Source organism: Haliotis cracherodii, unplaced genomic scaffold (genome assembly GCF_022045235.1).
Source record: "Haliotis cracherodii isolate W230 unplaced genomic scaffold, xgHalCrac1.p SCAF_27, whole genome shotgun sequence".
In the NCBI taxonomy this organism is placed as follows: Eukaryota; Metazoa; Mollusca; class Gastropoda; order Lepetellida; family Haliotidae; genus Haliotis; species Haliotis cracherodii.
In genome coordinates, this window is record NW_027266283.1 from 1,544,240 (window position 1) to 1,568,908 (window position 24,669).

General features: G+C 41.3%; 2 protein-coding genes across 2 annotated transcripts; one reads left to right on the plus strand and one right to left on the minus strand.

The window, feature by feature from the left end:
* Window positions 1-337: 337 nt before the first annotated feature.
* LOC139473237 (DNA damage-binding protein 2-like) lies at window positions 338-11,323 on the minus strand. The gene is made up of 9 exons (XM_071255766.1): window positions 10,940-11,323; window positions 9,891-10,085; window positions 9,116-9,264; window positions 8,259-8,358; window positions 5,441-5,618; window positions 4,353-4,495; window positions 3,672-3,836; window positions 2,700-2,745; window positions 338-688 (listed from the first exon to the last, which is right to left on the minus strand). The coding sequence occupies exons 1-9, from the start codon at window positions 11,309-11,311 to the stop codon at window positions 474-476; spliced, it is 1,563 nt and encodes a 520-aa protein (XP_071111867.1). The 5' UTR covers window positions 11,312-11,323; the 3' UTR covers window positions 338-473.
* Window positions 11,324-15,958: 4,635 nt separating this feature from the next.
* Window positions 15,959-24,609, plus strand: LOC139473176 (triosephosphate isomerase-like). Its single transcript, XM_071255692.1, has 6 exons — window positions 15,959-16,130; window positions 20,252-20,375; window positions 20,753-20,837; window positions 21,226-21,358; window positions 22,492-22,665; window positions 24,020-24,609. The coding sequence occupies exons 1-6, from the start codon at window positions 16,016-16,018 to the stop codon at window positions 24,139-24,141; spliced, it is 753 nt and encodes a 250-aa protein (XP_071111793.1). The 5' UTR covers window positions 15,959-16,015; the 3' UTR covers window positions 24,142-24,609.
* The last annotated feature ends 60 nt before the right edge of the window (window positions 24,610-24,669 follow it).

Sequence of the window (24,669 nt, forward strand, 5' to 3'; positions counted from 1 at the left end):
TTACCGCTAACAGCGACTTGTCAGCAGAGCAAATGCAGGTGCAAAAAAACTATTCAGGGCCACATTCCACAAAGCGATCGTAGTGCTAAGACGATCGTAACTCCTATACTTTAACATAGACTTACGACTGTCGTAGCGCTACGATAGCTTTGTGGAATAGGGCCCAGGAATCTGGTATTTCCATCACTCCTTGCGATTTCTTACAGCACTGCAAGCACTGTTCCATCTAGCAATCTGATCCCATTACTGGTACAAAACTGACATGGTATGACTCACTTACAAAACATTTTCAGTAATGAAAGACAAAGAAGAGGATGACATTGGCAGTGAGTTTTATTTAAGGCTACTTTGACACATCATGACAAGGAAGATCCATGTTTGTCTTGATTTTCAGCGACCCAGGCTTTCTGTAACAAGTGACTAACAAATTTGTGTGGCCCAGATTGGATTATTTACAGACACGCAAAGAACATTCATAGTTTCTTTGTTTTGGTTTTCAGCTTAGTTTTTAGCTCAGCAGTGTCTTTTAAAGATTTGGACTTGGTCTGTTTGTTTGTTGGTTTTCTAGTTTTCGGTTGTCTCTGTGAGGAGTCTGATGACGAGTTGATTCCCTGCTTGTATTTCTGAAGCAGGACCTGCTGCTTTGTCTCCAATTCTCCCTGTCGGCACCACACTAGGATGTTCACACCTGAAACAGTTGGGATTCAGTCAGTGAGTCAACACCACATTAGGATGTTCACACCTGAAATAGTCGGGATTCAGTCAGTGAGTCAACACCACACTAGGATGTTCACACCTGAAACAGTCAGGATTCAGTCAGTGAGTCAACACCACACTAGGATGTTCACACCTGAAATAGTCAGGATTCAGTCAGTGAGTCAACACCACATTAGGATGTTCCCACCTGAAAGAGTCGGGATTCAGTCAGTGAGTCAACACCAACACCACGATGTTCACACCTGAAAGAGTCGGGATTCAGTCAGTGAGTCCACAGCACACTAGAATGTTCACACCTGAAATAGTCGGGATTCAGTCAGTGAGTCAACACCACACTAGGATGTTCACACCTGAAAGAGTCGGGATTCAGTCAGTGAGTCAACACCACATCAGGATGTTCACACCTGAAATAGTCGGGATTCAGTCAGTGAGTCAACACCACACTAGGATGTTCACACCTGAAATAGTCGGGATTCAGTCAGTGAGTCAACACCACATTAGGATGTTCACACCTGAAACAGTCGGGATTCAGTCAGTGAGTCAACACCACACTAGGATGTTCACACCTGAAAGAGTCGGGATTCAGTCAGTGAGTCAACACCACATTAGGATGTTCACACCTGAAAGAGTCGGGATTCAGTCAGTGAGTCAACACCACACTAGGATGTTCACTCCTGAAATAATCCGAATTCAGTCAGTGAGTCAACACCACATCAGGATGTTCACACCTGAAAGAGTCGGGATTCAGTCAGTGAGTCAACACCACATCAGGATGTTCACACCTGAAATAGTCGGGATTCAGTCAGTGAGTCAACACCACACTAGGATGTTCACACCTGAAATAGTCGGGATTCAGTCAGTGAGTCAACACCACACTAGGATGTTCACACCTGAAACTGTCGGGATTCAGTCAGTAAGGCAACAACACACTAGGATGTTCACACCTGAAATAGTCGGGATTCAGTCAGTGCGTCAACACAAACACCAGGATGTTCACTACTGAAAGAGTCGGGATTTAGTCAGGGAGTCAATACAAACACAGGATGTTCACACATAAAACAGTCGGGATTGAGTGAGGGAGTGAACACCACACTAGGATGTTCACACCTGAAATAGTCGGGATTCAGTCAGTGAGTCCACACCACACTAGCACTGCCTAAATCTAGCGCTCATTTACATTGTTTATTGTGAGATATTATTTCTAATGCAACAACCGACATTCCCATTTTCCTCATCAGCTTCATGCTCGCATAAAACTTCCTGATTTACAGTATCTAATTTGTATACATATGTTATTGGAGTGTGGCCAGGATCAATCTAACTAGCATTTGTCCTACTTGGCCTCTATATCCACTCTGTTGAGCTCTAAGGTCACGATACGGTACATGGATAGGTGAGGTGAGGTGGGGCGAGATGAGGACTAGTAAAATATGATGGTGGTTTTAAAATGTTAGCCCGATGAGATTCAAGCCGCACACAGACACAGTATTTTGACTCAAAGCCAACCAGTCCATGTTTTATCCCAAGCACCAGGCTGGGTAACAATAAGTACCATATTTTAATATCTTTGGGCATGACATTGTGGGGGATCTTAGATTTTCCGATCTCACCCTCAAATGCAAATGTTGCTAAAACCTCACAGGACCCCTGAAGATCTAGGGTAGAATAGGTCTTCAGCAACCCATGCTTGCCGCAAAAGGTGACTAACGGGATCGGGTGGTCAGACTCGCTGACTTGGTTGATGCATGTCATCGATCCCAATTGTGTGGATCGATGCACATGATATCAATCACTGTATTGTCTGGTCCAGACTCGAATATTTATGGATCACCACCATATAGCCGGAATATTGCTGAGTGCGGCAATACACAACAAACCAACCAACCAACAACGTCAAAGTCGTAAACCCATAATGCTAACAACTCAGCCCAAAACATATTTGCTAAACAAAGCAACATTTGACAATCAGTGGATTCACTCACCCATGCCTGAAGCTAGCTTATCTCCATCTGGGCTGAATTTGTTCAACTGAAAAATACAAACATTTTGAATGTTGTTTTATTCCACGGCTGAGCAGTAGAACATAGAACAAGGTGAGGTATGTGCTGGGGACATGGGTGGCCACTGTGCTATAGCGATGCAATTCGCTGTATAGATTTGCATCCCTTAGATGTGGAAGACAACCCGGATTTCCAGAATTGCTCTCATTCTGTTCCTGGGTCTGTCAATTTGCACCCAAACCGTGAAGATCTGTGCGTTATCTGACAACAATGCCGTCCATACCCGTGAAGATCCGCGTCTTCAGCAACCCAATCTTGCCGTAAAAGGCGATAATTATTTTTGCTTTTTAAAAATAAAAGGTGATTAACAGGATCAGGTGGTCAGGCTCCCTGAAATGATTGATCCATGACATCGCATCCCAATTGCTTAGGTATATGCTCATGATGTCAATCACTGAATTGTTGTTCAGACTTAATTATTTACAGCCACTGTCATATAGCTGGAATAATGCTGAGTGTGGAATTAAACAAACAAAAAAACAAACAAATAAATAAACAATTTACACACTTTCCCTACTCGTAGGTGCCACCAACGGTAAGTCAGTTTTTCAGTGAGCATTGACATGACATCTCAACATAACAAACTTGGCAATATTGATATGAACAGGTGGACTTTAACAAGGTAATATTACAAGATTGAAATTTTACAAAACCAGGGCTTCAAACAATTGGCTAAAATCGCAAACGGCTAGCGCTCTATTGATCCACTTTTACCACTTCTGATAAGGATTTTTAGTCAAACGTATTTTATTGTCTAAACAGACAAAGGGATTGGGCACAAATGCACTTGTTGATGCCTTTTCCCTCCATACAGCTAGACATAATATTGCATACCAAGGATAAGGATGGGTTACTAGGAAATGAACAGAACATGACATGACATCCGGTCCTCACCGAGACTATCCCTGGTGCTGATGGGTCATGCAGCTGACACACTGTAGCCCCTGTGTTTGCATCGAACACATCGATTGTTCGCCTCTCACCGCTCGTGTAGCCGGGGAATGTCTTGTCAGGGTAGCGACCCACCACGATCAGGTCCAGGAGGGGGTGCCATGATGCCTGCAGACAAACAAACAAGCAGTCCTTAGTTCAAAACATATTGCTCTCTTGCTCCTATTACATTATCCCCCCTGGACATGTCCTTATCATGTTCAGTGTGATTACCAGGCTATTAGATTATTCCCCCTTGACATGTCCCTATCATGTTCTGTGTGATGTGATGTGATGTGATAGAAGATTACACTATCCCCCTTGACATGTTCCGATCACGTTCGGTGTGATGTGATGTGATGTACCAGGCTCTTACATTATCCCCCCTTGACATGTCCCTATCATGTTCAGTGTGATGTGATGTACCAGGCTCTTACATTATCCCCCCTTGACATGTCCCTATCATGTTTGGTGTGATGTGATGTGATGTTCCAGGCTATTACATTATCCCCCCTTGACAGTCCCTTTCATGTTCAGTGTGTTGTAACAGGCACTTCCATTATCCCCCCTTGATATGTCCCTATCATGTTCGCTGTGATGTGATGTACCAGGCTATTACATTATCCCCCCATGACATGTCCCTACCTTGATGGGTGTGATGTGCTGGAAGAAGCGATGTGGGTGTGGTATTGTCCTTTCAAGGCTCCACTCAGGAGCCCGATACACACGGATCTCAGATCCCTGGTCAGTGGTGAGGAGTCGGCAGCCATCAGATGGATTGAAGTACACTGAATCATACAAACATACAGAACTTGTTCTTATGGTTCATATACTGCTGGGGGCGGTCGAGTAGCCTAGTGGTTAAAGCGTTCGCTCGTCACGCCGGAGACCCAGGTTCGAATCCCGACACGGGTACAATGTGTGAAGCCCATTTCAGGTGTCCCCTGCTGTGATATTGCTGGAATATTGCTAAAAGTGGTGTAAAACCATTTACTCTCTCACTCATTCACTCACTCACTATTCCCGAGGCAAGAGAGTTAACTGACTTTAAAAGTCCAGTTTTCACCCTTGCCGAACTAGGCTGGAATTCCTGGGCTCGATCGTAGCGCAACCTGTGGCTATTACAAGTTATGTCCTTTCTATGCCTCTCCTATTGACCAATCAGATTTAACCTCTCGTATCACTTGCATTTGCTTCTAACGAAACGGTGGCGCCCAGTCAAGACAATCTGATCGATAATCAAGATCTATAATGTGATGTGTGTGTCTTACATCGCGACGTGCATCAAATCACGTGAGCACCTTGATTAAAAACATGAACAGATTTAGAAAATATCTGTTGACAACGAGTTAGTGGTGCACATGCTTTGCAAATCCTGCAGTCAACCGAATTCTGCATGACACTTTACGAACTGGATTTCGATTTCGGTGCCCGATTTTGATTGGAATATGCATAGACTCGTTAGTCCAGCCAAAATGTAACTCCATAATACCAGCCTAGTTCGGCAAGGGTAGGAACTGGACTTTTATAGTCAGTAAACTCACTTGCCTCGGGAAGATGTCATATATACTGCTGGGTGAGTGATTGACTATTGGGTTGAATAGCAAGCCAGTAAAGATTAGGGCTGATAGCATCACCAGGGTTGAAGTTGGTCACAGTCTCAAGGTGCCAATCATGAGAAATCTTTGACTTGTCAGTAATACCTTCACAGCGTGTCTTCAAACTAGACATACCAGAGTTAACTCCCTTGTCATGTTGCAGAACACAGAGGGCGCTCTTCTTGTCCTTGATCATGCGTACGTCCCAGAGCTTGACGGTGTGATCGATGGAAGCGGTACACAACGACCAGTCTTCCCGAGGGGAGAACTCTGCGTGGGTGACCTTGCCCTTGTGTAGCTTGTGGCTCCAGATCTGACATAGATCATTATATTATTACAAATCATAATGTTGAAGAAAGATCGACATATACACAAAATAAATTGTTATTTAATCTTCACGCATGATTCAGGGTTGGAACAGCAAGCCTGTGTGTTTAATGATATAATTTGAGACACCGGAAAATATTAAAACTCAAAATGTACTTTGGAACCAAGGTTAATCATGTCATCCTTTGCATCTATAGACTCAATACACATCATGTCAATGTTGAGGTAGTAAAGTATGGCCTGAAAACCACTGTCAGATGAAGCACATCCATAACTAACTAAACTGAGGACTGAAAAGACTGAAAGACTCAAATATCTTGATTACATATGATGCAATCCATTTAGCCATGTATCGAATATTGTGTCACCTGTCCATTTGTGCTTGGTGACTAGCAATGATGGCAACATTCTCAATATGTTTTTGTTCATACCTAATGGTTTACACCCAGATTGATTTAAATGTGTGTGTGGTTTACAAATGGATTGATGTGAATGTTTGTGGTTTACACACGACTGATGTGAATATTTGTAGTTTACGCACGACTGATGTGAATATTTGTGGTTTACTCACGACTGATGTGAATATTTGTGGTTTACGCACGACTGATGTGAATATTTGTGGTTTACACGCGACTGATGTGAATGTTTGTGGTTTACACACGACTGATGTGAATATTTGTGGTTTACGCACGACTGATGTGAATATTTGTGGTCTACACACGACTGATGTGAATATTTGGGGTTTACACGACTGATGTGAATATTTGTGGTTTACACACGACTGATGTGAATATTTGTGGTTTACACACGACTGATGTGAATATTTGGGGTTTACACACGACTGATGTGAATATTTGTGGTTTACACACAACTGATGTAAATATTTGTGGTTTACACACAACTGATGTGAATATTTGTGGTTTACTCACGACTGATGTGAATATTTGGGGTTTACACACAACTGATGTGAATATTTGTGGTTTTCACAACAACTGATGTGAATATTTGTGGTTTACGCACGACTGATGTGAATATTTGTGGTTTACATATGACTGATGTAAATATTTGTGGTTTACACACAACTGATGTAAATATTTGTGGTTTACACACGACTGATGTGAATATTTGTGGTTTACACACAACTGATGTAAATATTTGTGGCTGACACACGACTGATGTGAATATTTGTGGTTTACACACGACTGATGTGACTATTTGTGGTTTACACACAACTGATGTAAATATTTGTGGTTTACATATGACTGATGTAAATATTTGTGGCTGACACACGACTGATGTGAATATTTGTGGCTGACACACAACTGATGTGAATATTTGTGGTTGACACACGACTGATGTGAATATATGTAGTTTACGCACGACTGATGTGAATATTTGTGGTTTACACACGACTGATGTGAATATTTGTGGCTGACACACAACTGATGTGAATATTTGTGGCTGACACACGACTGATGTGAATATTTGTGGTTTACACACGACTGATGTGAATATTTGTGGTTTACACACAACTGATGTAAATATTTGGGGTTTACACACGACTGATGTGAATATTTGTGGTTTACACACAACTGATGTAAATATTTGTGGTTTACACACAACTGATGTGAATATTTGTGGTTTACTCACGACTGATGTGAATATTTGGGGTTTACACACAACTGATGTGAATATTTGTGGTTTTCACAACAACTGATGTGAATATTTGTGGTTTACGCACGACTGATGTGAATATTTGTGGTTTACATATGACTGATGTAAATATTTGTGGTTTACACACAACTGATGTAAATATTTGTGGTTTACACACGACTGATGTGAATATTTGTGGTTTACACACAACTGATGTAAATATTTGTGGCTGACACACGACTGATGTGAATATTTGTGGTTTACACACGACTGATGTGACTATTTGTGGTTTACACACAACTGATGTAAATATTTGTGGTTTACATATGACTGATGTAAATATTTGTGGCTGACACACGACTGATGTGAATATTTGTGGCTGACACACAACTGATGTGAATATTTGTGGTTGACACACGACTGATGTGAATATATGTAGTTTACGCACGACTGATGTGAATATTTGTGGTTTACACACGACTGATGTGAATATTTGTGGCTGACACACAACTGATGTGAATATTTGTGGCTGACACACGACTGATGTGAATATTTGTGGTTTACACACGACTGATGTGAATATTTGTGGTTTACACACAACTGATGTAAATATTTGTGGTTTACATACGACTGATGTAAATATTTGTGGCTGACACACGACTGATGTGAATATTTGTGGCTGACACATGACTGACGTGAATATTTGTGGCTGACACACGACTGATGTGAATATTTGTGGCTGACACAGGACTGATGTGAATATTTGTGGCTGACACAGGACTGATGTGAATATTTGTGGCTGACACACAACTGCTGTGAATATTTGTGGTTGACACACGACTGATGTGAATATTTGTGGTTTACACTCGACTGATGTGAATATTTGTGGCTGACATAATCCATAGTAATGGGTAAGGGGACAGACTGAAGTGAAGTGCCCCTTCCTTGTCACCGAGCCTATGACCAGTCTCACCTTCTTCCCCTCGTGAGACAACAGCAGCGTGTTGCCCACGTTGTCCCCGACAACCACCACCTTCCGTGCCTGGCTCACGTCCACAGAGCAGTACCAGAAGCTGAAACATGCATTCAGCTCCTGTCAGACTTGCTGTCTGTATGTTAAAAGTTATAAAACTCTTGTGGCAGAACAGCTCTGACTCATGAGCACCGGTAGAAACTAACATGTTTAGTCCACGAGTCCTTATAATGATAACATATAGCCATGATAGCAAAACCCTTAAAATGGTAATTTCTACTTGTTCTTATGATACCTTAACTATTGGGCACTTTGGACTACAGGACTAGTTCCAGTTTCTAACCCTGAAGAGTATATAACAATCATAAAATTTGAAACATATAGAAAAGATTGAAATATTGGCAGCTAAATTGAAAGTCAGATTAATACCTAGTCTTTGAACGACTAACTCATGACAGCTCCAACTAGGGTGTCGGTTGATGACAGCTTAAAAGAGGGTGCTCACGAGGCACCTGACTTACTCACGACAGTTTAAACAAGGGTGTTGGCCGACGAGGCACCTGACTTACTCATGACAGTTTAAACAAGGGTGTTGGCTGACAATGCACCTGACTTACTCACGACAGTTTAAACAAGGGTGTTGGCTGACGAGGCACCTGACCTACTCATGACAGTTTAAACAAGGGTGTTGGCCGACGAGGCACCTGACTTACTCATGACAGTTTAAACAAGGGTGTTGGCTGACAATGCACCTGACTTACTCACGACAGTTTAAACAAGGGTGTTGGCTGACGAGGTACCTGACCTACTCATGACAGTTTAAACAAGGGTGTTGGCTGACGAGGCACCGGACTTACTCATGACAATTGAAGGTGTCAGACAACACATCTGCTTTTCTTCCGTCGGTGTCCTGGAGGACGACTCTCCCATCAATGGAGGCAGTGATGATGCGCCTGTGGTTCCATGGCCAGAACTTAATGGCCTGTATAGATCCCCCAGGTCCTATCTGAAACACAGACAGTCACCAGTGACCTACCCTTGCTGGCTTCAAGTTCTCCTCCTTGTCCATCCCTCACAGGGTAAAGTGAAGTATATCAATAATAAGCAACAGGCTGCAACAAATAAGCTGGTTCAGTAATGCGGCACAGCAGTGTCTGAAACTGAGGGGGCTCTGGGTTGCATCAGTTTTACTCCTATTTAGGGACATAAATCTTGGGATCCCTGAATCTTTAGCTTTTACCATTCAGTAAGGATTAACCTAGAACTGGTCAGGCTGATATCACAGCAATTGTCAGTAAAAATTCCCAATTTGAAATTCAAATTTCCCAATTTTCAAAATTTACAAAAATAAAATAATAAAAAACATTCAATTTTTCACTAGATCACAAAATTTTCCCAAATGAGTTTAGTACCCTAGCTAGTTTGGCAATTACAAGGACAAAGTGACTTTCACGCCTAACTTTGAACAATTCATACTGTCTTGAAACAAAGGGTGTCATGGGGTTCCAGAGGTTTTCTGCCACAGTATTTGAATCCCGGGACCTCCCTTAATTAACATAATGGTAATGACAAGAACCGCCTGACTTTCATGCTTGGTTCTGAACACTGCACATGTATAGAAAATCTGCTCACGCCATGGATAAAATTGTCGTTGTTGTTGATGTTGTTGATGTCCCAGAGGTAGATGTCTCCGCCTTTGGAACCAGCTGCCAAAATGTTGGGGCTGCTGGGGTGCCACGCCATGGCGGTCACTCGACGGTCAAACGGGCTACCAGTGCGGAAGAGCTGCATGTTAGACACCATGCTAACTACAGGACCTGCCACGCCCTGAAACAGATCAAGGCTTTGTCTGAAACAGTCTCATCACGAGGGCTTTAGTCATTTTTCAAAAGCTTTACACTCCTTACAATGAATTGTTTGATAGGCATTACTTAGAAGTTGACGGATGACAAGATAGACACAATTTTATGGATAACATACAGTATTAAAGAAGTTGTTATCCATAAAATTGTGTCTATCTTGTCTCCTTACAATGGGTAAGTTGATCTTAACAGTATTTCACTAGGATCATCTTATATTGTATAGTTTATGATATTTTTGCAAAGCAAACAAGAGGACAAAGTCATTGATATCCAGCGTTAGAAATTGGCACTAGTCCTGTAGTCCTTGCCAAACTGCCCAACAGTTAAAGTATCATAAGGACTAGTAGACCTTTGCCAATTTTAAGGGTTTTGCTAAATGTTATCATTATAAGGACCAGTGGACTAAATATGTTAGTTTCTACCCCTGGATATCCCCGACAATTCATAAACTCCAAAAGTGAGTGAGTGAGTGAGCTAGTTGGGTTTAACGCCGCTTTTAACAGTATTTCAGTTATATCACAGCTCGTCAGCTTAATGCGGGAGGAAAGCCCGAAGTGATGCAGGTCTCAGACGTTTACCACTTCGGTGAAACCCACGAGCACAGGTATGGTGCTGACAAACCTAGAAACATAATCAGGGCGAACCGGGATTCGAACCCAAAATCATAGGTTTCTGGCGTGCCCAAGGGACACAACTCTGCACAGGGAATCGCGGCGCCTTAGACGACTGGGCCACCCGTGCCCCCTAAACTCCAAAAGACATGGAACCATCTTAAGAGTGGGATACCCCTTGGTTTCAAACCCCCAAGTGCTGTCTAACCTGCGCATGCTGGAGTCGGGGATGTGAGAGAAGACCGATGGATGCCTGATACTGATGGTGGATGAAGTTGAGGCTTCGCTGAAGATATGGAAACATCAAATTGGGCGCGATTGATAGTTCTTTCTTTCTCACAGAAAAATCAAGCTTCACTTCAGTCTGACCATTTAGGATTCTCCGACATGTTGTGGACAGTTCAGTGGCTTTGACTTCATTTTCACGAGCTTCATCGACAACTGATTGAGCTGTTTTGTCCTTTTTGTCTTTCTGGTTTTGACTTGTCGTTTTCTTGGGTCGTTTCCTCAAACATGTTGCTCCACTTTCTTCCTGCAAGTTGTTGAGTTCTTGAAATCTCTTGGATCTCCTAGGGCCCATGCTAAAGTATTGCTGTATGTCACCCGGTCCGGAGAGAGTCTGGAATTAAGACCATCAATGAATTTTCCATGTTATTTTACTTTCAATTGAGGTGGTGAAATAGGGTTTAACGTCGCGTCCAAGATTATTGCACTTATATAGCGACGTGCATGCACGTGTGTGTGTGTGTGTGTGTGTGTGTGTGTGTGTGTGTGTGTGTGTGTGTGTGTGTGTGTGTGTGTGTGTGTGTGTGTGTGTGTGTGGCTGCTTGTACTAGTCCGGACTAATGCCGATTTATAGTGCTAGCTCACTGAGACACTATGCTGCAGTTTAACATGAATACCCCACTCAGACACGGTATACTGACTCCGAGCCGACCAGTCCATGTTTTAGCCCCTTAATGCCGAGCGCCAGACAGGGTAACAACAAATACCATCTTTTAACGTCTTTAGGTATGACGCGGTCGGGGATGGAACCCCGGACCTTCCGCTCTCCGGGCGGACGCTCTACCAGTAGACCACGGAGACGTCTTCTTTCAATTGAAACCTACCTAATTGATAGTAGCAACATTGTGATTGAGAATTAAATAAGTTTATATAAAAGTGAGTGAGTGAGTGAGTGAGTGAGTGAGTGAGTGAGTGAGTGAGTGAGTATTTATAGTCACATCGGCAATATTTCAGCCATATCGTGACTAAATCAAGTTGGACAGGAATAATACACACAATTTGATTGTAAAACCTGTCGGCAAAGGACAGTAAAATAACTAGATTATCACAGATGTGTATTTTAAAACTATAAAAACCATAAAAAGATATCACGATAGATAACAAAATATTAAAAATGGGGTTAGGGATCGCTAGCAACCAAAGCTAGGCCACCATACTAGGAACCGTGGGGACTTACGATACTTCTGCTACTTGCTTGGTGCCCCAGCAGGATTTACACCATCCCTTAGCTGCTGGCAATTATCATCAAGTTTAGCCAAAATTAAAACAAACAAGTATACTACGACTAAAAACGGTAGTAGAAATAAACTTACCTCGAATGATGTGGTCTAACATACCCTCTCAGGGGGATAATATAAAAGAGTGAAAGCGTTCTACAGGGTTTCAGATTAGTTCAATTCCAGGACATTGACTGACTGTTGTCCAAAATGTCCTTAAAATATGTTCCAATTTGGTGAGGCCATAGAAATATGTCCCATCACCTAGGGCAACACTTTTTTTATTTTATGTTTTAAGGATTTATTCCAGCTTTTACACACTTGGTAGGGCGAATAAAAAAATAAATAGCTATGGTGATCATTTATTAATTTACATTAAGTCATTCTGTCATGGAGTAAAAATTGTAGCAGGCTTCTTGAATCACTGAGATTGATGTAGACATGGAATTTATATATAACATTTAATATTGAATTAAGAGGGTCTATATTAAAAGCGGGAGTCATAATAAAAATAAATATTTTTATGTTTAATTTATTTCTTTTACAGCTGCTTTTCAGTAGGGACGGCAGGCCCGTGAAACAAAAAATAAAAAAGTGTGGCCTAATATCATAAAAATAACCCGACATTTGTCTCCAGCAAAAGCTTTAGCAGGCGAAACTGCTTAGAAAGACTTCAATCGTGTGATTACACCTCATTTAGTACAGGGATAATACCTGGGTCTTCCCTTTTTTCAAGTAATAATTTGGGGGTTTGAAGACTTGAACGTTGGGGTAGCTGGCTGGTACAGGCTGTGTATTGGCAAAGAATTGTATTGCAAAATATTGGGAACTTAAGTGATTGACACTGACGGTACTACCAACCCAAATAATTATTACTCTGCATGGTCAGTCTCTGGCAATTTGTAGTCATGGATACAGAGGAGATAACAACCGCAGGAAACATCACTTCACTTTTCCACTGTTTTATCAATCAATTTCAAGGCAGACATCATTGGTGAATGAATTTCTGTGTAGAATTTAGGTTAAACGAAAGAAATCATAATGAAACTTGTTATATATTCTCACCCAATATACCAGAACACGGAAAAGAATATTGCATTACGTATCGTTTGAAAAGTTAATTGCAGTATACAATGCAGTCCTACTGGCCGGGGATGTGTGTTTGTATACGTGAAGACTTGCAGTGGTAACCGTATCTCTGCTGCTCCCTATAAACAAGTATGAGATTGACTTGTTGCTACACAGCGACATATGTTCTGCAACATTGAAGTCAAAATTTTAATTATCAGCTAACTCAGGACATCTAATCTGATAATCCAATAACAAAACTGTTCTGATATTGGATGTTTTTTGTTTGTTTTTGATGCTTAACATTTTCGGTGGAATTGTTACAATGTTTTGATCCAAATTCACTGTAAAATCTATCAAAATTTTACAAAACAAATACCAGTCATTTAGATTTGTCAATGACCTTTTTTAAGTTTGTGATAGAAACTTTTTTGCAGGGTTAGAAACTGGCAGTAGTCCTGTAGTTCTTGACAAACTGCCCAATAGTTAAGGTATCATGAGGACAAGTAGAAATTTGCCATTTTTAAGCACTAAATATGTTAGTTTAGAAGACTTGGGAGGTAAAAATGCAATTCAAAAGATTATTTTTATGTACTCTCGGAACATGTTTCACGAACAAATATTGAAAGCCCTCAACATCCATTAGCTTATTCAACGACATTGCATGTGGAGATGATAGATCACTGAGGAGCTTATGCACAATCGATGACCCCAGCAACCTTGTTGCTAGGGAGACGTCACATGGCATTGTTTCGCCTATGGATCTTGCACCAAAATTCCACAAATTACGTCATCGGGTATTGTGACGTGATTGTAAACTTTGAGGTGCAAGGCCCTGTTCCACAAGGCGATCGCATTCTAGCGCAACGACAGTCGTTAGTCTAGGTTAAAGTATGTGATTTGCGATAACCTTAGTGCTACGATAATTTTGTGGAACGGACGCCTGAATTCTAAAGGTGGACCATTGTATGGTATTAAATTCATACATTTCAACTTTTGACGTGTTTGAAGTATTATTCTGTTAAAACTCAATTGGATTATGCCTTGGATCGTGTAGGTGTCAGCCTATTCGCACTCAACAGTATAATTCTAAAAACGTTATAAATGTCAAGTAATAAATAAAATACTAAACTCGCTCCCGTGTTATACCAATTTTATGAAACGAGTGAATAGTTCTGGTATCTGACGAGCGAAAGCTGTATTACATGGGAGCTCGTTTAGTATTCTATATTTATCTAAAACCTCATTTCTGGTAACATTTATTGACATATTTGTGTTTTTTTTGTAAGTTCAGATACCACGTTACTTACATAATATGTGTCAGTGTTCCAGCAAAAAGTGTTTCATAAGTACAAGTCACCATATTGAACACTGTAGAATGTATTGAAATGTCCATGTGATATTAAATGAATTCTAAGCTATCACTCATATATAGGCCTTTACAAGATTCGGGAAGAAAATAGGTCTTCAGCAACCCATGCTTGCTGTAAAAAGAGACTGTGCTTGTTGTAAAAGACGACTAACAAGATCGGGTTGTCAGGTACGCTGATGCATGGACAAATATAGGCCTATAGGTTGATGCATGTCATCGTATCCCAACTGGTGAGACCGATGCTCATGATCTCAATAAGTGGATTGTCTGGACCAGACTCAATTATTTAAAGACTGCTGTCATATAGCTGGAAAATTGCTGAGTGGGGCGTTTAACAACAAACAAACAAATCAGTGCTGTTTTCAGTGATGTAGTCACATTCTAGCTGCAGCATTCCTAACCATACATTTCTGTCCGTCTCCCTAAATATAGTCCTGCACCATGACTGTGGAATATATTTATTTTATGAAAAAAAGAATAATCTAGAAACGCATACAAAAGCAAGTCTAGCCAGCTCTATTCCACTGCATAGGGAATTTTTTAAAATATTTTAGAGTCAAGAAGGATATTGTGTTACATAAGCTTCAGAGACTAAATGTTAGTCTACCCTAAATATTAATAACTGAATTGACTTGTCGCTAACGGTTTAACCTGTAACAATTCGGCTACTTTTACCGCAGCTAATTTCAGCCAGTCAAGACATTGCCATACACAATCTCCTTAAAATAATATCTTAGTGTTTTGCATATAGATCTAGGTAGCGAGCACTTAAATCTGATTAAGTACAAGAGATTTTGACTCTCGACCTCATCCGGAAGCTCACGGCTTGTCAGATACCTGGTCTGAACATCGGAGATTTACTTATACTAAACATGCTAAATGAGATGTAATTCGAGCACATTTCTGTTTCGAGGTATACCAGTAGAATGGCGACGCATACTGATAATTAGTATTGCACAATACATATAACACGAAATCTAATCCAACTTACATAAATGTTGTCTGCTACCAGATATTCCCGCGGGTTACTCAAAAACATGAAATCTAATACGGATCAGGCAAACGAAATAACTATCCCGACTGACAGAGACAAACATGGCTTTTAAAGAAATATCTTGCACATCTAAATTGATTACACACTGGATCGAATGTTTTCACAAATAATGCAAATGTTTATTTATTTGTTAAAATGAAGTTTTAGAAGTTTGACTCGGTCCTGTCTTTCGAAAGATAGCGTATCATCAGAGAACCAGTTTAGTGTGGCCTTGACCGCAGTCACTTTCAAGGTCACTTTGCCGGTAGCTCTTGTTTCTCTGAGTCTGCTCAAAATATTTCTACAAAGATGGCTAGCCAAAGGAAATTTGTCGTTGGTGGCAACTGGAAAATGAATGGCGACAAAGCGAGCATTGATGGAATTATTGCTTTTCTCAACGCTGGACCCCTCGACGAAAATGCAGGTTAAAACTTTAGAAATCTCAGCATGATTCTGAGTGTAGTGTCACATAATTTCGTGGCGTTCTGCACGTCAGTAGTCCAAAATTCATAGGTGTACCTTTCAGAGTGATATGTGTCCAAATTTCAAATTACAATGAACTGCAATATTAATATTATGACAAGGAATTACTTATGAGTGATTTTTAAATTTTTTTTTACACTTTTATTTAAATAGCATGGTACACGAGATCATCATTGTAGGCCTAGATTTATGAGGGATTGTAATGGTGCACGCTAACTAACCTACTAAATATGTCACACGCAAAATTTTCTTGTTCTGTGTTTAAGTTTTTGAAACATCAATTAGGATTGATTGATGCTGAATTTAGACCTGTACCTGTCATTATTGACTCAAGGGTGGACAACTCTATATTTTCGTTTGCGGCATCACTATTTTGTGGTGTGATATAGGGCTGGGATGAGTCCAAATTAACTACCTTGGTAACTACAAGTAGCAGTGCCATACTGAGTCCTGTATTCGATCAAGTATCATGCTTGGATTTGCATAAGTAAACAGTCGACGGGGGATGGGGGGTGGGGGGTGGATTACAAGATTTACTGATACCCCGATATATAGAACCCACAATAATCTTGAGCAGTGTATAATTTCATTCTGCTTTACCATCTGCACCAGGTGCAACCAAGTGAGTTAATCAGGTTACACCACCAAAATATTGGCTGCACCAGTTTATCATATATTGAAACACTATATTTTCAGTTGTTTTGAATATTAATATTAACTAAATTCAAATGAAAAACTTGAGAATGTGCTCCAGTATTTTATTTTGGGGAAATCTGTATATCTTGATCATGTTGATATCCAGTAAGCAACCTTGAAATATAGTTTCAATGTGTCTGTTTGTTGTGATTGTTGTGAGTGAGTGAAAGCGTATGGTTTTACGCTGCTGTTAGCAATATTCTACCAATATCATGGCAGGGGACACCAGAAAAGGGTTTCACACATTGTACCCATGTCTGGAATCGAATCCAGTTCTTAGGCGTGACGAGTGGACACTTTAACCACTAGGCTACCCCACCACCACTGTTGTGATTGTAACCTCAATAGTGACTATTCTAGGGGTAATTGTAAAGAAATAGTTCTGCAGGTACACTGCATTCTAACCTACTGTGTATTTTACTATTTCCATGAAATTTTGCTTCCTGGATTCTTAATCATGTGAATGTGGGACATGTTACCTGCACTGGGTGCATCCTGGCAATACAAGTTACTGCACTGGGTGCAACCTGGCAATACATGTTACCTGCACTGGGTGCATCCTGGCAATACAAGTTACCTGCACTGGGTGCAACCTGGCAATACATGTTACCTGCACTGGGTGCAACCTGGCAATACAAGTTACCTGCACTGGGTGCAACCTGGCAATACATGTTACCTGCACTGGGTGCAACCTGGCAATACATGTTACCTGCACTGGGTGCAACCTGGCAATACAAGTTACCTGCGTAGGGTGCAACCTGGCAATACAAGTTACCTGCACTGGGTGCAACCTTGTAATACAAGTTACCTGCGTAGGGTGCAACCTGGCAATACAAGTTACCTGCGTAGGGTGCAACCTGGCAATACAAGTTGCCTACACTGGGTGCAACCTGGCAATACAAATTACCTGCACTTGGTGCAACCTAGCAATACAAGTTGCCTGCACTGGGTGCAACCTGGCAATAGAAGTTACCTGCACTAGCAATGTTTTAAGTGCGCTTGTGCAGCTTGTATAAGCAAAGTCGGTCCCTGCTGAGTCATACCCTTTCCATGGCCATGGGGATTCTGGTTTAGAATAAGTCCCCAGAAACCCATTGTTGTCGTACAAGGTAACTAAATGGATCATTAATGTATTTCATATGTACACAGTACTTTGTAACAGACTAAAAATGTGGGACCATATTCATTTTGATTCTAAAACATGTATTTCACTGGTCCGTTTTGACCAGACAAATGGGGCGTTGTTACCAAATCATCTGGTCCATTTTGTTGCTGTTCAGCTTTTACAATGGCCCTTGAATATAAAATTAAGGGTTTGATATTATTTTTCTTTTCACTTTTTTTAAAAGTAATGTGCAACTTAGCTGCGATCTTCCTGATGATATGGTACTCCTTAACCATTGTTAACCATAACGCTGTCGGTGGGGTCGGCACAGATACAACAGAAACGTACCCCAGGCAGCTTTCTGTCTGTGACAAATCAAAATGTGTCCCAGCTTTGCAACTTGTACAACACTGGAGTCAAGACAAGTGTATTTTCATAATCCTCTAGTTTCAGTTTGGCCATCACATAATAACTCAGTATACCTCAATTCTGCAGTTTACCTTAATCTCCTACATACTGGTAATGAATCATACCTGATCATGGATTAGATATCTTACACATTCTGAAGAACTGCCATAATTTTATTTTCCAGGATTTGGCATACCAGAAGTCAAGTTTGCGAAGAAACTGGTCTTAATTTATTGCATTGTGCCACTAAACTTAGCCTGATTCAGCACTGGTGACATTGCGTTCTGTTCCAAATTTGATTTAGCGAGGTTAAGTCTCAACATTGAAAAACAAAATATGTTTACCTCCTACATACACAGATACAAGTCTCTGCAACCTCTGTCACCACTGACCGCCTCCGTGGTCTAGTGGTAGAGCATCTGCCCGGAGAGCGGAAGGTCTGGGGTTCGATCCCCAGGCGCGTCATACTAAAAGATGGTACTTGTTGTTACCCTGACTGGCGCTCGGCATTAAAGGGCTAAAACAAGGACTGGTCGGCTCGGAGTCAGTATACTGTGTCTCAGTGGGGTATCCATGTTAAACTGCGGCATGATATCTGAGTGTGCTAGCACTATATATCGGCATCAGTCCGGACTAGTACAAGCAGTCACACACACACACACACACACACACACACACACATACATGTGCATGCACATCGCTATATAAGTGCAATAATCTTGGACGTGATGTTAAACCCAATTTCACCTCACCCTGTCACCACTGAAAAGTCACAACAATAGTTATGACACCATAAATTGGGACATTTTGAATCCCAATTTCCAATCAAACTGGCCAACAACTAAGTGGCCTCTGAAAATTTAACAACTTCTCACTCCTTAAATGTTTTTCCTGCACTTTGATAGGAAATCTTGGCTTCCTTTTGCCTCATTTCCTGGTGATTAATGGGCAAATAAGGAAGTTGTTGTACCTATCATTACAAAAACGCATCCGGTTATTGTTCTACTGAGATGGTCCAATTAAAAAATTAAACGTACCCAAAGGGGTGAAATTTTCACTAGCCAAACATGCCTTCTACTTTACGTTTCCGCAAGCCCTTTGTAATTTTAACTGGCAACAGGCCAGTGGACCAGCAGTTATATCGATCCCTGTATTTGATTTGGGGGCAGGTACTTGTGTCCTTGCCTGACCCTCAGCTTTAAAGGGATCAAACAAGGACTGGCCAGTGTATGTGTGTGTGGTCAGTGTGTGTGTGTGTCTTCTTGTACTTGTTCTAAAAAGTGCCGGTTATAAAGTGTCAGATTACTGAGATGCCATACTGCAGTTTTAACATGGATACCCAACTCAGACATGGTATACTGGCTCTGAGCCAACCAGTCCATGTTTTATCCCCTTACTTGCAAGCACCAAGCAGGGTGACATCAAGTATCATCTTTTAACGTCTTGTGGCATGACCCGGCTGGGGATAAAACCATAGTTGCGTCACAAGATTTTTTGTTAAAACTGATTCTAAGAGTGCCCTGCCCAGGCTTCAGGGACAGGAAACATATTATAATCCATGCAAACGGCACTAAAATACATTGAATTTCTAGTGGGTGTCGGGTAGGCTAGTTGTTAAAGCGTTCGCTCGACATGCCGAAGACCCAGGTTCGATTCCCGACGTGGGTACAATGTGTGAAGCCCATTTCTGGTGTCCCCCACCGTAATATTGCTGGAATATTGTTAAAAGCAGCATAAAACCTCACTCACTCACTCACTCACTCACTCACTCACTCACTCACTGAATTTCATTCCGGCACTTATCATGTTGACTAGACAATCACACTGAACTGATTCTCATGTTGTCTTTACAGAGGTGATTGTTGCTCCTCCGACACCATATTTGGATTATGTGAGGTCAAAGGTCAATGCCAATGTAGCGGTTGCAGCCCAGAACTGCTACAAGGTTGGGAAGGGAGCCTTCACAGGAGAAATCAGGTAATGAGAGAATTTCCACACTTGTCAGGTACTTATCACTGCTTATAGCATCGCTGTAATAACTGACTAAGTTGTCTAAGGTGCTGCAATTTGCTTTGCAGAGTTGTGTCCCTTTGGTATGCCTTAAACCTATGGTTATGGGGTTTGTTTGTTTGTTTGTTGCTTAACGCCGCGCTCAGCAATATTACAGCTATATGACAGCGGTCTGTAAATAATCGAGTCTGGACCAGACAATCCAGTGATTGACATCATGAGCATCGATCCACGCAATTGGGATCCAATGAGATGCATGTCATGGGTTTTGAATCCCCCTGATTATGTTATACCTGGAATATGCTTGTTGGTTTACATTAAAGTTCTTATATTTCCATTTGCAGTCCTTCCATGATTAAAGATGTCGGAGCCACTTGGGTTATTCTGGGCCACTCTGAGAGGAGGCATGTGTTTGGGGAATCGGACGAAGTAGGTACCAGTGCTGTAGAAACCGCAAAATGTGAATACACATACGAGACTGTGTTATACCTAGAGTTTGCCATGTGGATCTTCCGTTATAGAATTGGTCCCCAGCAACCTATGCTTGTAGGAAGAAGCAGCCAGGTCCTGATGAGGACCAGCCTATGCAGAATAGGTGCCCAAGACCTTGTAATAGCTGCCAAAATTGTTGTTCAGGGTTACTTACCATGGTTACCTGACTGATTGTGGGGGCATTGATCATGCTGGCAACCACTGGTTGTCCGAGCCCATTATTGATGTACAGCTCACCATGATAAACCTGGAATATTGCTGACTTCAGCTTAACAAGCACTCATGCCTGGAATAACGTCTGACTCATGTTTGTTTCTCCTTGCAGCTGATCGGGGAGAAGGTGAAGTTTGCACTGTCGGAGGGTGTGAATGTCATCGCCTGTATCGGGGAGAAGCTGGAGGAGAGAGAGGCGGGGAAGACCAACGAGGTGGTCTTCAGGCAGACTAAAGCCATTGCAGGTAACACATGTGGTCTTCAGGCAGACTAAAGCCATTGCAGGTGACACAACATGTGGTGTCCAGGCAGACTAAGGCCATTGCAGGTAACACAACATGTGGTGTCGAGGCAAACTAAAGCCATTGCAGGTGACACAAAATGTGGTGTCCAGTCAGACTAAAGCCACTGCAGGTGACACAAAATGTGTTCAGGCAGACTAGGCACGATGGGGTAGCCTTGTGGTTAAAGTGTTTGCTCGTCACGCCAAAGGACTGGGTTCGATTCCCCACATTGGTACAATGTGTGTAGCCTATTTCTGTTGTACCCCCGCTGTGATATTGCTGCAATATTTCTAAAAGCGACGTAAAACCATACTCAATCAATTAGGCAGACTAAAGCCATTGCAGGTGACAACATTTGTTGATATTGGAATAATCATTGTGTATTGTGAACAGTTTGATGTAGTTAGGGGATAATGTGTGTCACAAAAAAATAAACAAACATATGTGGCATTTAGTAGCTATAGTGTCAATGAAGGAAGAATTTCAATTTGTTTTTTTAAAGAGACATATAAAAGTTGAAATCCATTATGTTCACAAACACTGATACTACATCAAACAGTTTGTGCCAAATACTTATAACCCAATTTTGGCATTTTGGTAGATGTTGGTATTATATGGACTTGGTCCAGTCGTCTAAGGCGATTTGCTGTACAGGGTTGGACCCCTGGTTCATTCAGATTATGTTTATAGGTTTGTCAGCACCATACCTGTGCTTGTGGGTTTCACTGAAGTGGTGACCGTCTGAGACCTGCATAACTTCAGGCTTTCCTCCCACATTAAGCTGACACGCCGTGATATAACTGGAATACTGTTAAAAGCGGCGTTAAACCAAACCCAACCACTCACTATTATATGGACTATTACTAGCAGAGCAAACTAGACTGGATAGGATTTATCTTGATTAATAATTTTGACTAGTGTTTAATGTCACGGACAATGTAGAGATATAATGTGAAAAAGTAACTTGTTTGTGTTTAAAATAATTGGACTCCCTGTATTCTGACACTCAACTTTTATTAATGTAGTTACAAAGAACCATTTGTTCCAGTGTTTGTACATCTCACTGACATCGCTTGATGTGTGTGTGTTGGCAGATAATGTGTCAGACTGGAAGCGAGTGGTGCTTGCCTATGAGCCTGTGTGGGCCATTGGCACCGGGAAGACAGCCACGCCTGACCAGGCACAGGAGGTGCACGATAGTCTGCGGAAGTGGGTGTCCGAGAACGTCTCACCTGAAGTTGCTCAGAATGTCAGGATACAGTATGGAGGTAGGATTTGTTTGTTTGTTTGTTTGTTTGTTTGTTTGTTTGTTTGTTTAATGCTGCACTCAGCAATATTCCAGCTATATGACGGCAATCTGTAAATAATCGAGTCTGGACTAGACAATCCAGTGATTGATATCATGAACATCGATCCACGCAATTGGGATCGATGACATGTATCAACCAAGTTAGCGAGCCTAACCACCTGATCCCGTTAGTCGCTTCTTACGGCAAGCATAGTTGCCATTTACGGCAAGCATGGGTTGCTGAAGACCTATTCTAAGCCAGATCTTCACAGGTCTTTGGAGGTAGGAACTTATCACATATGTCTTACCCATGCACACCCATACTGTTATCTGGAAGCGGTTTTCTGTTGGCTGTACTCAACCATGTCAGCATGCTCAAAAGAAAGGCCTCTCTGGTACTTGTAGTTTTCATTTTTTGAATCTTTTATTTAAATGGTATTTATAAGGATCTTTAGAAAGTCTATGGGGACCATTGTCAGCTCAGTTAAAGTACACTTTAAAACTTCAAAAAGGGAGGCTTTGTTTGTGTACTTCTGAAAAGTTACATACAAGTTGTACTTGGTGTCTTTTTGACAAACTTTTTGATGTTTCCTTGCAAATGTCTGTTGAATGTGAATCTTAATGAGACAGTTGCTTTCTAAATTGAATTTGGGTCAGAAAAGGTTGTTTGTGTTGAAGTTAAGAATCATTAGAAATAGCCAATCACTAGTACTAGTTTTAAAAGACAAGTGGAGTGTAGACGTCTGATGATCCTGCAGTCTGGTCTCATCTCACCTGAAACTATTTCACATCCTTTATGACGAGGGAGCTTGTGTCGCCCATTTGTATAAGGCTCCGCAATTCGCTGTGCAGATTTGCATCCCTTGGGCACGCCAGAAATTGTGGGTTTGAATCTCTGTTCACTCCAAGTATGTTTCTAGGTTTGTCAGTGCCATATCCTTGCTCGTGGATTTCACCAAAGTGGTAAACATCTGACAGATGCACCACTTCGGTCCTACCTGACATGTTGTGATACTGGAATACTGTTAAAAGCGGTATTAAACCCAATCACTCACTCACTCACTCACTCACTCACTCACTTGCCCTGATTATGTTTCTAGGTTTCACCAAAGTGGTAATCGTCTGAGACCTGCATCACTTCGGGCTTTCCTCCCACATTAAGCTGATGAGCCGTGATATAACTGGAATACTGTTAAAGGCAGCATTAAACCCAACTCACTCACTCACTCTTGTCTAAACAGGATCATCCTGACAATATGAACCATCTTGATAAATTGTGGTGTAACCATGGTGATAAAACTGAGGTTTCTTAAATGTCTTTTTTCCCATTTCAGGCTCTGTAAATGCTGCCAACTGTAAGGAACTCGGAGCTAAACCCGACGTTGACGGTTTCCTCGTGGGGGGTGCATCCCTGAAGCCAGACTTTGTCACAATCGTCAACGCCACAAAAGCCTAGTGCAACCACAGACCTTAAGCTGTACTACATCTAATACAAAGTCATGGTACAATGTATCAACCCTTACTGAGATCCAAACTGTGCAGTGTAGAGCAGCGTCACTAAAATTATTCATTGATTCAAATGGATGCTTTCTGTTTGTTTTCAGTTCTCCTTTAATATTGTAATAATGTCACCACCAATCCTAGGTAAATTCTATGGAGCCAGTGTGAGATTGGGGCTAATCGCCCTATGATACAAAATACTGTATATTCTGTTTAGTCAGTTAAATAGTATTACTAAAGGGCATGGATTATTGATAAATGGCATGATTGATTATGAACAGTTATCAATGTCCATGGTAACCTGAGTGATATGACAAGCTATAGAATCTCAAGTACTATGTAAGTCAGTACTAATCTAATAATTTAGTCTGTTGTCATGGTTACACACTGAATTGTTTGATAGGCATTACTTAGAAGGTGATGGATGACACAATTTATGGATAACAGCTTCTTTATTTACTGCAAAGGCAACGTTTCGGTATAG

Bases quoted from the DNA above. Each gene is read 5' to 3' on its own strand.
- LOC139473237 (XM_071255766.1), bottom strand. From the start codon at position 11,311: ATGGGCCCTAGGAGATCCAAGAGATTTCAAGAACTCAACAACTTGCAG. The intron at 5,619-8,258 runs GTGAGACTGGTC...GATCTATGTCAG, and splicing joins TGTCTCACGAGGGGAAGAAG to ATCTGGAGCCACAAGCTACA. The intron at 689-2,699 runs GTGAGTGAATCC...CAACTGTTTCAG, and splicing joins TAAGCTAGCTTCAGGCATGG to GTGTGAACATCCTAGTGTGG.
- LOC139473176 (XM_071255692.1), top strand. From the start codon at position 16,016: ATGGCTAGCCAAAGGAAATTTGTCGTTGGTGGCAACTGGAAAATGAAT. The intron at 20,838-21,225 runs GTAGGTACCAGT...TTCTCCTTGCAG, and splicing joins TGTTTGGGGAATCGGACGAA to CTGATCGGGGAGAAGGTGAA. The intron at 22,666-24,019 runs GTAGGATTTGTT...TTCCCATTTCAG, and splicing joins TGTCAGGATACAGTATGGAG to GCTCTGTAAATGCTGCCAAC.